General features: G+C 50.0%; 1 protein-coding gene across 4 annotated transcripts in view; it reads right to left on the bottom strand.

Annotated features, from left to right (window-relative positions):
• The window catches only part of ASB2 (ankyrin repeat and SOCS box containing 2), a 44,678-nt gene extending 34,258 nt beyond the window's left edge, over window positions 1–10,420 (bottom strand). Inside the window, exon 1 of one of the 4 annotated variants that reach the window (XM_054447463.2) lies at window positions 10,402–10,420. In XM_054447463.2, the coding sequence (XP_054303438.2) occupies window positions 10,402–10,416 (15 nt within the window). In that variant the 5' untranslated portion in view covers window positions 10,417–10,420. Of the gene's footprint in view, window positions 1–1,633; window positions 1,673–8,182; window positions 8,488–10,337; window positions 10,357–10,401 lie in introns of those variants that run through there. The other 3 variants (XM_054447465.2, XM_063652032.1, XM_054447464.2) reach the window with 3 other exon arrangements.
• Window positions 10,421–13,525: the final 3,105 nt, after the last annotated feature.

Consider the following 13,525-nt stretch of genomic DNA (forward strand, 5'->3'; position numbering starts at 1 on the left):
CACTGAATTAACCTAATTCCTCTACAGCCCCTCTCCTTCCAAAAGGACCCTGATACTCCTACATTATTGGTTCCATTTTACAGATGAGGCAGGTAAGGTTTAGAGCGGGAGGGGAAGGGTTTATAGGAGGACAGACAGCTAGAAAGCTGGGATTCAAAGCCTGATCTTCCAACCTCAAATCCAATGCTCCTTCTGGCAATTCCAGGAGCACTGACCCAAGCAACTGACACACACATGGGTTTGGAGCAGACCCGTCCTCATCCAGCTGCAGCCAGCTATCCTCCCAGCTGCCCAGCACCCCCTGGCCTATATCTGTGCCCTGGGCACCATACCAGCCTCTTTGCCTGCTGCATGGAGGGTACATGCAGAGGGAGGAGAAGGGCTTAACCTTGACAGGACCTTGAGAAGGTCTACGCCTTGGACTACCTGCTATAGGCCTGTCTCCCTAGAAAGTCCGGAAACTTCTGAGGAGCAGGACTATGTCATACTCGTAACCCCAGGACCTAACCCAAGGCTGGGTACACAAAAGGTATTTAATAAATGCTAGATGGACAGGTGAATGAATGATAGGACCACAACAGTGCTCAAACCCTTGGAAGCACAGCTGTTATGGAGTTTACTTGAGAGAGAGGGACTCTGCCTTTGAGGAGGCAAATTTCCTACCCCACTGTGGACCCACATATCTCTTGCTTTTCCCACTGAGGTCCCCAGCCTTCAAGGGTTCTTGGGTAAGTTACCCACCTTTATGGGTAAAGTGGATAAAATGCATAAAATGGAGATATTAGCAAGTGTTATTATGGGGTTGGTGGTAGAGTCAAAAGGGCTCAGCTGTGGGTCTGGCTGTTAGTAAGTGTGCAATGGGTCTGGCTATGGGTCTGGCTGTTAGTAAGTGTGCAACATACGGGCCGCTTCAGGACAGGAAACTCCCCGTCCCTGAACTGATGCAATCGTAGGCTGGTGACAACTGTCAGGGATGCTATGGCGGCGTCCCCTGGGGGACAGGTGGTGCTGCTCAGCCCTAGCACGAGGGGGAAGTTATGAAGCAGCGTGTGGAGCCAGCTTGACTGAGTTCACATCCCAGCTTTGCTGGTTGTTAGCCGGGAGAGCCTCTGGAATAGTAGTTTCTCCATCTGTAAAACGGACATGGTCAGAGCACCTATTTCTTGGGACAGGGCATTGATTTGGGTGATGCCTTGCTCCTGTTTGGACCTCAGTTTCCCCTTGTCATGAAGTTGCTGCCCAGCTTGATTTCTGAGACCTCTGCCTGGGGGTTGGGCGGCCTTCTGGGCCTAAGTCTTGGAGGGAGGCCAGCAGCCTCAAGGGACACTCTGGGAGGCTGATTGGAATAAAAAATAGCCCTTTCCCAAGGAAAGTAGGAGTCTAATAGGCCTTGCCCAGCCATCAGGGAGGCTTCCTGTTAGAGGGAGGGGCCAGTCCAAGGCCAGTGTGGAGCAGGGGAGGCCTGGCCCCCCAGGGCCTTCAGGAGTGCCTTTCCTGCCCTCTTTGCAGAACCCCAAACATTGGTTCTTGAGGAGCCCCACCTTTCCCCAGGTGACATCTGTAAAGTGGCTGTGACAGGGTTACTTAAGTTAATCCACGTAAATTACTCAGGAAAATCCACTCAGAGCAGTACCTGGTTCGTTCAGAGCCGGCGCTCTTCTAAGTTGGGCCTTAGTCTCCACATCTGTGAAATGGGAAAAGAGACATGGACCCTGGCAGGGCTATAGTGATGACCAAAATCGCATTTAAAAAGTGGTCCTTTTCCTCCTAGTACCTTCCCCTCTCTACCAACCCAGGTTTGCGGACAGCCAGGGTCTGCCTGGGAACTGGCGGTGGATGGGGTGGGTCTATGTGGTTGTTTGAGGGGCTGGGGTGGGAGCTGGTCACTCTCCAGATGTCTTAGCAGAAAACTGGGGGCTAGAGGAGACACAGCTGGGAAAGCGGGGCCAAGAAGGAGGCTGGCAGCCATCCTCCACCACACCAAGCTCCACCAGAGGCTTGGGTCATGCCAGGGACTTGGGTCAGGCATATGAGGCTGCACAAGCCACTTGGCATCCTTGGCTGTGTTTGTGGATGGAGCTGCTCGTCAGCCTACCCTGCCCTGAAGGGGTCCTTCCAGAAACAGCTCCAGCATCTCCTCTACCAGGAAGCCTCCCTGATGGCTGAGAGTCCTCTGCTGCCTCCAAGTGCCCCCTTCACATTCTACTGCTTGGACTGCCTGCTATGGGCCTCTCTCTCTAGAAAGTCTAGAAACTTCTGAGGAGCAGGACTATGTCGCACTCATGTTGTAACCCCAGGAACTAACCCAAAGGCAGGTACACAATAGGTATCGAATAAATGCTGGACAGACGGGTGAATGAACGATAGGATCAAGACAGTGCTTCAAACCCCTGGAAGCACAGCTGTTATGGAGAAATTTACTGCACAGTGGTAGATGGTGGCACGGCCCCAGTACCCCACTGCCTATACTCAACCCTAGCTCTGCCACCTCCTGGCCGTGTGATGCGGAGCAGGTTACTCTGTGCCTCACTTTACTCATCTATAAAATGAAGATATTAATGGCATCCTGCCTATGGAGGTGTTGTCAGGTGAAATGAGGTAACAGGTATAAATGTGGAGCACCTGGCACACAGCCAGTGGCCCCTAAAAATCTGCTCGTGTTATTCCACAGGTCCCAAGATGCTGCGATTCTCTGCCATGACCCCAGAAAGTGGGTGAAACAGCCTAAACCTGTTCCTGCTGGGAGGATGCTACCTGAAACTCGTGCCCAGCTGGCGGTTCTCTAGGAGGCTCCATCCAAGGGATTTGAATTCCCACAAGCTCTCCTCCATTTAACAAGATTGAGAGTGAAAGTGAAAATGAGCCCCAAGGCCAGCCTTCGCATGACAGCTGTGATCAAAAGCTGCCGCTGTGACTGTCAGCTCCCCGGGCTGTGCGCAGAGCCTGCCGGGTGGTCCCAAGGGTCAATCATGGGGCTGGAGCTTGGGGAGGAAGGGGATCTCCACGCCCTCCCCTGAAGCCAGCCTGGGTGCAGGATGGATTCTGCCCACTCCTTTCAAATTCCCCACTCTCCAGGAACCCTCCTGTCGCCCTGCACTCTCTGCTCACATCATCTGCTGCCCTAGACTTTGGAAGCTTGAATTTCTGCACGAGGTGACTGCCAACAAATGACAAGAGTGGCCATTTAGTGATCACGTAATTCATTTAACGGTGCTGGAAACGGAGCAAGTGCTGCATGAGTATTTTGGTTAGGGTTCACTTGTACCTTTTAGGTTTAGCTCTTATGCAAAGCCTGCGGTTCAGATCTACATGTCACCCTCAGGTCACTACGTCCTACTACAGCAGGTATGGGGAGAATCATAACCGTAACACCTTCCCTTGCAGTGAATTTCTCTCTCATATTTGTCTTTAGTTTGAACCACATAATAAATCTATAAGGGTATTATAGTTCCTATTCTATAGATGAGGAAACTGAGGCACACTGAGGGAGAAAGTGACAAGGAAGAGACTAGAGGCTACATCTGATTTTACACCAAGTTTTCATCCCACACAATGAATAGCAACCACCGGATGTTTTTCAAGATTTGAGTGAAGGCCAGAATCAAACTGAAGACTATGTGTGAGACTATGTGTGTGTGTGTGTGTGTGTGTGTGTGTGTTCATATTCAAAAACACTACATACATGCTATATGTATTATATATATTATATAATATACACACATAATAAATATATAAGTATATATAATTATATATTTTTATATTAATAATATAATATATATTATATATATTATACATATATTATATATATAATATACACACATATACAAACTCTCTATAAATCTGCTCCAAAAGCTTCAAGGTCTCCCAAATATCACATGACCCTTAGCTGAGGCAATCCTAAAACCTGGCTGCTTGGGCTAGCCTGGCGACACACGAGGACTCGGGAATTAACCGGGCTGTTCCTTGGCACCCAGGGCACTCGACCTCCTTCCTTGCAATGCTCTCTCCTTCTGCCAAAACTTATCTTTCTGATCTGCCTTTCCCCCCAGGATCCAGGGTGGTCCTAGGAAACCCAAGGAAACGCTTCCAGCTGGGGCGCTCGGGGTGTAGGACGTTGTTCTCTTCCCTTCCCGGGGCCTATTGTTTTAAAACCTAATCAAAAATTAAGCTGGTGCCTGTGGGTCCTTGTCCTGTCTCCATCCAAGCCACTTTCATAGGTTGCCTCATTTTACTTTTTCAGCACTAGGGAGAAGAGTGGTCTTCCTACGGCACGGATGAGGAGACTAAGGCCTGGAATGTATGTGGTACAGAGGTTGAGACCACGTCAGCCTGCGCCGTCTTCATCAGACCCTCTGACACAACATTAAGGGCATGGCAAGGAGTCAGTTGCTCTGTGACCCTAAACCTCATCCCTCTGGAGGTTTCATCTCTGCTCTGGCTAAGAAATGATCTGACCTTGGTAAGGAAAGGGGAATGGAATCCCAGCCACCTTGCCCTTGACCCCTATGAGTGGCCAAGTCATAGCCAGGGTGGGCCTTTGGCCATGGGGGCAGTGCTCTCAAGCCTCTGGCTGCCCCGGGGCCTGGTATCTAGGCCCTCACAGCTGCTAGGAGTTTGAACCTTTGCTCAGACCCACACCATCAGCTAAGAAAAACACCCACAAAGGCCAAGCTTCCAGTTTACCCCCAGCCACCACCACCACTGGCTGCATCATCTCAGACATTTTGATGCTGATTTCAAGCTCCTGGCTTTTGGGTGGCAGGGCCTTGGGGCTTCCAAGGCTGGGCTGGGGCTGCTAGAGGTGACTCAAGAGGTGTGCTCAGGGCTGCAGGCCCCAGCTGACTCCACAAGACAGGGCTCTTCTCTTTGTATGGAGTGGGGGTGTGACTGCCCCTACATAACCCTGTAGGAGGTGACAACCAGGGATCTGAACCTGTCCAAAGCTGGCTCTGCTCCCACGCCAGCAGACAGTCTGTGCCCATTGTATAGAGGAGGAGACTGAGGCTGCATCTGAAATGGAGCGCTTCTTGCTGACCCAAATCTTGGTGAATCTCTCCCGAAGAGTCTAAGACCCTAACGAAAAGTCTTGGTAATTTATTTACTTATTGATGTACATTGAGGATGCCACTCCAAAAAGAGAGCAAGAATGATGGTGAGAGGAAGAGAGGGAAGAAGGAAAAACACAGGAGAAACCTCCCTGTACAAGGTTTTTTTAATGTGGAAAGTGCCCTGTTGCAATGATGAGCATCCATTCTGCACAGGACATGCCCACTACCTGCGGCAGTGCCCACACCACCAGCTAAGAAAAGCACCCACAAAGGCCAAGCTTCCAGTTTACTTCTTTGGGTCCCTGAGCTATTGAGTCTCCAGGCCCATGGGCGACCTTCTTCTCCACCTCCTGAGTGAAAGGCCCTTCTGCTGCCTCCTGGCCCTGCCAGAGGCTGGCCCCTCCCCGCATCTGTGTGGCTCAGACACTCACAGCTCAGGACACAGGATTCCAGGCCCCTGACCCATATTCTGCCCAGGCTCTACCAATGCCAGGCTCTGCCATCTGTGCCAGTGACCGGAGGTGGGGGTGACGGGGTGGACGGGGCTCGTCAGTCCACCTCTGAGCCTCCCCAGCACCCCTGTCCTAGTGCAGCCCGCCTAGCCCTGTTCTGTCCTTTGGGCACCCAAAGACTGCAGACCCTCACCTTGGTTCCTTAGTGGCAGAACACATAGGGGATTCTGGAGGCTCTAACCCCAGGCAGCAGAGTGGGAAGGCTCGGGCAGGGCAGGGGGAATCCTCCATAGCCCCCTCCTCACCTGCAGGGCTGGCTGGAAATCTTTTAAGCTAGATCTCACCCAAATCGGTGAGGTTCTTTTTCCTTTTTTTATCCTCTCTCCTCTGAGTTCCCCTGACCCCGCTTTATTTAAATCTTTCTCTTCTCTTTTCTCTGCTTTCCTCTCTCCTTTTTTACTCCTCTATGTCCCATTCTTTTAAAAAACAGGTAGTTTAGGAATTTCAATTTACTTTTATTTCAGCACCACCTCTCCAAAAACATTCCTCTCAACCACAAAGCTCTTAATAACTTCATTTGTATTCCTGGGCGTTAATTATTCCGAACAATGGTGCTAAGGAAAGAGAACCACAGACACAAGCCACTCCTGTGACAGCCACCTCCTGTGGGCAGCCTGACCCTCTGCAGCTCAGAAATGGAAGAAGGACACTGGGCAGGCCCAGAGATATTTTTGTGCCTCCTTCGGGAAGACTCTTTGGATCTAGCCTGTCCACAATATACGGGCACCTTATGATTCCTTGACTGTGTCAGAGACATTTCCCCTGGGTGCACGATGGTCCTGTTTACCACTGCCACAGCACCTCGAGAGGCCACAGGACGCTGTGGCTTTGAACGTGGACCTTGCAGACCAAGAGGTCAGATTCCTGACTCCAACACTTGCAGCCATCCGGCCTTAAGCAAGACCTTTAAGCTCTCATAACCTGTTTCCAGACCTGGAAATGGGAATAACGATCACCTATAACTCATGGTGGCCTTGACCGAAGTCAATGAGAGAAATCTGCACACAAGCTTGGGCCAGTGCTCAACGAAGGCTTGCTGGTATGGCCTGTGTTGTTGTTCACTGTGAGGTCACCGTGGGTGGATTATACAGCGTCCCCCACCCCCACCACCACAAGGCACTCATGACCCGGCCTGTTTGTACAAGAACAGATGATGCAAACCAGCATGGCGCCCAGTGGAGCCGCTGCCAGCTTCTTGGGGACGCTGTGCAGCACATGGGCCTACCACCAGCTGTCGGAAGCTGTCCAACCGTTTTGGAAGTGCCTCGAACATCTGCCACTGGCTGCCTCATGGTGCTTCTGCCCAGGCAGAGGTCAGGGCTGTGGCGGGGGTGCTGGCCCCAGCTGGCTCTGCCTGCGTCCCTCTGAACCCCCTCAAGCCCTCGCCTCACGAAACAAGCTTATCTTCAGAAAAGCATTCGTGTCCTGTGCAGGGGCTCAGCTTCTGCCATACTTCAGGCCTTCCTCATTTACCTGCTGCCCTTAGGAGTCACCAGCCTTCTTGCCTCCTCATTCCAGTCCATACCCCTGGCTTCCTGAAGAGCCGCCGAAGCCAAATCTCACATCCTCCAAGGGGAGTGGGCCACTGAAATGAAAATGATTCTCCACCTAGAGGCACCAGAAACCAAGTCATGTTTCTGGTCCTCCAACTCTGGGGCCTGAGATGTGAACACATGGGTGAGAGTGTAGGTGCCTGGCCGTGTCCCGTCATATCCCGGATGCTCAATGCGTGTGGCTATGTGTGTGCTGTCCTCTGCTCAAAAACTCTCAGAAAGTGTTCCAACTTCTTGCTTGGCCTGGAAGGATCTGCCTCTCCCTCTGGGCTCCCCTTCCAGCCTCACCCCCATTTTTCATGTGCAAGACCCTTTGCCAGAGCCACATTTCACTTTCCACCATCACCCCAGGTCTCTTGACTTCCCTGCCTTTGCCCAAGCTGCTCCTCCACCTGGAGGTCTCTGGTTCCACCCTGAGGCATCCCACCTATCCTTTCAAAGGCCCTGGCCTCCTTAAACGTGTCATGCATACGCGCGTGCACACACACGCATGGTATTCTTGCGTCCCTGCATTCCACAGCTTTGTTGGATCTCACATAAATAACATTCCTCCATTTCCTCTCCTAATCCCCAAACAGTTGAAAGCAGAGCCCATGGCACCTTGGTTGCTATGGTCTCCCACAATACCGTGCATGGCTAGGCACTCTGCAACAGTTACATTAAATTAACTCCCTCTCATGAAAACCTCTATCTGTGCGTCTGACCTGAAAGCATTTCTGAAAGTCACTTGTCTGACACAGATATTGCCCAAGACCTACAGACTCAACAATAGCATCATTGATAAATCCTTTTGCATTTCCATTTTTAGAAGTGCACAGCAGAGTGATATTCTGAGCAAGAGTCCTCCAGCAGAATGGGTAAGTACATGCAAATTGCTGAGTCTCTGTTCATTGCATCCAAAATGAAAGTCACCAGCATGCTGTATAACTCAAGAAAATACGAGAGAGAGGGAAAAGCAACATCACAGTTTGACTACAAGAGGTTTCCAGTAAGTACTGCAGCCGAAAATCCCCGCCAGCCAAACAATCTTTTGCAAGATCTGTATAAGAAAGTTGAAAGCATGCATTACCTGTTAGGCTCTGAAACAAGGGTACAATTCAGGGGTAATACAAAGGATTTTCTTGAAAGTGTCTTAATTCAGAACATGCTCCCCGAGTTTTCCTTCTGCCCTGGCCCCAAGCTTCTGGCTGCTCTGCCAGGCAGTTCTGAAACGCTCTCCTTTGAAGCAGGGAGTTTATTTTGGGGCCACCGCATGACCAACGTTGACAAGCCAAACTATAAGATGTTATGCATCTCAGATTTCCTGTTTGGAGGTTGCACTGAGGAAGCTGCAATCCTGCCTTCCGTTCCTCCGGGTGCATCGAATACAGACTCTCACTTCAGAGAGGATCCCGGAGCTTTGGCCCTCACGTGATGTCATCATTTGTGATCCTTGACATGGAGGCCATATATGGGTATGTTTCTGGAACTACCCAGGAGGGAGCCAGACAGGAGAGAGATGCAGTGGGTCAGAGACAGAGGCAGGGAACGAGGACGAGGAGACGCAGAGTTGGGAGACATAAAGAGTGAGGAACAAGGGAGGAGGAAGAAGGGGAAGAGGAGAAGAAAAGGCAACAAAGGAGGGAAGGCAAGACAGCAGGAAGGAAGAGGATGGAGTGAAAGAGAAGGGAAGAGGGGGAGAGAGGAGATGAAGGAGTTGATGTAAAAGGGATTTGGAGAAATCAAGGTTTGGTGCTGAGCTTGTGGCAGCATTTGGGGATAGCAGGTGTCTGGCTGCTGGATACTGTGGGGTGGGGCTGGGGATACAAAGGGCCAGGGTACAAATGAGCCAACAAACAAACACAGAGGCATGTGGGCAAGCCCTGGGCAGAGATACACAACAGAAGAGAGCCCTTCCTCCTGGTCTAGGGAAGAACGTCCCTTTTCTGGAATAGGTCAAATGTCAAAGACAACACATACACAGCCACACGCACTGAGCATCCAGGATGTGACAGGACACGGCCAGGCACCTATGCTCCCACCCGTGTGTTCACATCTCATGCCTCAGAGTTGGGGGTCCAGAAACATGACTTGGTCTGTTCCTCTAAGGGGAGAATCATTTTCATTTCAGTGGCCCATTCCCCTTGGAGGATGTGGATTTATGACAGCCACAGCATGATTTCTCACCGATTCAAACTCAGGAAACCTCAGGATGCCTTTACACACACTTCGAATATTCCACAAGGAAATACATCTCAGTATACAAGATGCCATGGGTTTGGGTCAAGGTTCTGGAGGTCTGACTGGTGCTAAAGATGAGAGGGACACCAGCGGTCCCCAGGCGGTCCCCCAGCTTCCCTGGTACCTGCCAAATTGCTCATCACCCCAGCTGGGTCAGTCGTCCCAGGCCACTGTGGCTGGGTGGCCCCTCAAAATTAGCTCAGGTTCAGCCCCTTCCAGACCCATGTGCTATGGAGGGAGTGTAGGAGAAGGGCAGAGAAAGGGCTGTCAGATTCTTTTTACTTTTTGGAGACTTTCCTGCCCAGTAGGACGTTCCAGTGGCCTCTGTGGGACAGCTCCCAGAGGCCGGGCTGCTTTCCTGGGCTCCTTGCTGGAGGCAAAACACAGGTTCCTCTACTTCCTGCTCACCACCTGCCCCTCCCCGATCTGACCTGGAAGGTGGGCCACGGTCAGGCAAGGCCCTTCCTAGGTTGCCCTCTGCCTCACCCTCTCAGTCCAGACAAAGCTGTTATGGTCAACAGAGCTAGAGAAACTCACACTCCAGATCCCGAGTCTTATGCCTGGACTTAGCTTTAGAAAATCAAGACCCAAGTTGTGGATAAGAGTCACAGAGAACAGAAAATGCACTTGGGGGTGGGGGTGGACAGCAGAAGATGGGGGCTTGCTGGACACACTTTGATTGGAACATGAAGGCATCATCTTGCTGCACTCACAACAACCTTCCAAGCATCACCCCATATGACAGATGAAGAAACCGAGGCTCAGAGAGGTTGGGTGGTTTGTCTACAATGCCACGATTTGTAAGTTATGGCTTAGCTTATCTGACCCAGTTATGTCTGACACAAAGACCACTGCTTTTAGCCATAGCTGTATCTCCTACAACGCAAATGTTGGGGCAGAACAAGGAACCCCACAAGGCAGGATGGAAAAATTCCCGAAGGTCTAGGTTGCTGATAATGGTTCCTTTGGGAAGAAGCTGCTAGAAGAGTGCCCTGGATACATACTGTCCTGTAGACCAGCAGACAACATGTCCTCTGGATGAGGACTTCTGCTCCCCTGTCGCCATACCAAGGAATCCAGCATCACTGTGTCCTCTTCTCCTCTGGGCTCCCCTTGTGCTCATAATTCACCAGCAGTGGGGTTTCAGCCAGGGCTGTCAATTCAAGCATGAAGGACCTTTGCCGGGGTGCATCACATAGGGGTGAAAACCTCGCCTAGCCCATTCACATTCTTTTCCTCATCTGAGGTGTAGGGGAGCTGTCAGGTGGACAGGCTGGGTGTGTTATCCCCAGTGTCCAGATAAGGAGACCAAGTATGCCACAGGGGCTGAGCCAAGGCCCCGCCTCCTTCACTGGGTCACGTCCCCACGTGAGCCTTTCCACAGAAGGGGCCAAACCACAGGCCACCGAGAGGTATCAGAAAAGTGACCACAATCGAGGACCCCAAAGCCCACTCTTAAATGAGAGAATGGGGTTTATTGTCTTACTCAACCACGACCAAGCCTTTCCCCACGTTTATTGCCCCTCCAAGTCCCTGGTAAATCTGAGCTGTATCCAAAAGTACATGTGGCTTTCCCAAAGTGATGAAGTTGGAACAAAATCTGTGGGGAAACAGCAGAGTGTTTATCAAGTTAAAATGAAATATACAGGGAAACAGTCACAATATGTTAAGTGGGAAAGACAAAGTTTCCCTCTTTTGTACAAGTGTGCATAGAAAAATATCTAGAAGGAAATACTACATGTTAAGAAGTCACCTCTTCTGAAACACCTCTGTGTTTCAAAATTTTCAGCAATTACAGCATGGAAAAAATGGCAAGGGCAACATTATTTAGGTAATTGATTGGATCTGAGTTTCTGGTTGGACATTAGGGCCCAGCTCTTACCAAGATGGACCATCGTTCACCAGGGTGTCCTCCTAGAGTCTATTTCAATAATTCCCTCTGTGACTGTCAACAGACAGGCCAATCCTGTCTTTGTCTTGAGTTTTGTGGACACTTACTAGCAGCAGCCAGCTTCCTAAGACTGGGATGAGTTGAGGGCCAGGGGAAAGAAAGATATTCATCAACTTACAGTGGTATTAGGTTGGTGCAAATTAAAAAGGAATTAATTAATTATGTTTGCACCAACATAATAGCTTATATCCAAGGTGGCTGCCATCCATCCCTTCCCTTCACATGTATGCATGCTTGCATGCCTGTGCATGGGCACGCACGCGCGCACACACACACACACACACACACACACACCAAACTCCATCCAAGATGTGAGTCTATTCCTTCCATCCCCTTGAATATGGGGTGGTCTAGTGACTGATGTAACAATAGAATGCAGTGGAAATGATGTCCTGAGACTTCCAAGGCTAGGTCATGAGATGCTCTGTAGCTGCCATGTTGTGAGGAAGTCCAAGCAAAGCAACACCCAGGGCCCCTGGAGCATCCAGCACCAGGCAGAGGGGTGAAGACACCCTCTTGGAGGTGGATCCTCCACCTGCAGCTGCCACAGCTAATGTCACGTGGAGCAGAGACAAACCACCCACAACTTCCTGACCTATAAACCACAAGCTGTGATAAAATGGTTGTTTCGTGCCACTGGGGATTGAGGTAGTTTGATATGTAGTAATAGTCAATCCAGACGCTCACCAAATATTCACTGTGGTCTCAGCTGCACGCTCCTCAGCTCTCGTGTGCTACCCGTGAACTTTTTTCTGACTTTCCACTTGTCTTTGTTTCCATTTAAAAAAAGAAAAACAGATTCAAACTAAATTTTTTTTTTTCTCACTCTTTACAAAAGAATGTAGTCCCAAGTCATTTCCCAGTTCTTGGGTTTATCAGACCAGAAGCTCCTTTGGCTGAGATTCTGTCTTACGGGGGTATTGTGATCCCTCTAACTGGAGGGACTCTTGGCTATCCTGGTGTTCAGAGCCCTCATTTACTAGTTCAGGCCCCAAGAGGTTCTGTGCCTTCTCTGAGATCACCCAGCAATTTGGGGGCAGAATAATTCACACATTGAAAACCATGCCAGTGGGAACCATGCCCCATGGGATCAGACGTTGATATCCTAAAGCACAGGCACTCTCCTGACAAAGGCAGGGACAGCGTTGAACTCGAGCCTGTGGAGGGCAGGCAGTGTGACTCAGAGGAAAGAGAACTGTGCTGGGATCTGGCCTTAGCTGCTCATTAGAATCATATTACACTTACCTATGCCTGCCCCAGCCCAGAGATTCTGATTTAAATAATCTGTGTCGAGGCCCAAACAGGACCGATTTTTAAAAACTTTTTATTAAAGTTCAATATACCCACAAAAAAGTGCAACTTTCACACATGTACAGCCCAATACATTTTCACAGACTGGACACACCCAACATCTGAATATTATAAGCACCTCAAGAGCTCCCACCACCCACCACCTCCTGCCAGGGGTGACCACTCTCCTGACTGCTAGCAGGACAGGTTCCTTTGAACTTCATGTGAATGAAATCATTGCGTCTCCTTTCATTTAACAACACATTGTGAGACCTGCCCATATTGTTTCATGGAGTTGTAGATTGTTATTTTAATTGCTGTGTAGTATTCCATGCTATGAATATATCACAATTTATTTATTCTACTGTTGATGGACATCTGGGTGGTTCCAGTTTTGGGCGATGATGAAGAGTATAGCTATGAACTTTCTAGTACATGTCTTTTGGTAAATATTCATACTCCTTTGTCTTGGGTATACACCTAGGATGGGGTTTGCTGGGTCAGTTTAGGCCTTCTTTCAACTTGAGTGAAACTGTCACATGGCTTTCCAAAGTTGTGTCAGTTTGCACTCCCATCAGCCATGCATAAGAGTTCCGGTCACTCTATATCCTTACCAACATTGGTAGATTCCATCTTTTTTCTTTTTTTTTTTGAGATGGAGTCCTGCTCTGTTGCCCAGGCTGAAGCCCAGTGGTGAGATCTCGACTCACTGCAACCTCTGCCTTCTGGATTCAAGCGATTCTCTTGCCTCAGCCTCCCAAGTAGCTAAGATTACAGGTGCCCACCACCATGCCCAGCTAATTTTTTTGTATTTTTAGTAGAGACGGGGTTTCACCATGTTGGCCAGGCTGGTATCGAACTCCTGACCTCAGGTGATCTGCCCGCCTCAGCCTCCCAAAGTGCTGGGATTACAGACGTGAGCCACTGCACCCAGCCTCCATCTTTTTTCAT

This window comes from Pongo pygmaeus, chromosome 15, assembly GCF_028885625.2.
Source record: "Pongo pygmaeus isolate AG05252 chromosome 15, NHGRI_mPonPyg2-v2.0_pri, whole genome shotgun sequence".
In the NCBI taxonomy this organism is placed as follows: domain Eukaryota; kingdom Metazoa; phylum Chordata; class Mammalia; order Primates; family Hominidae; genus Pongo; species Pongo pygmaeus.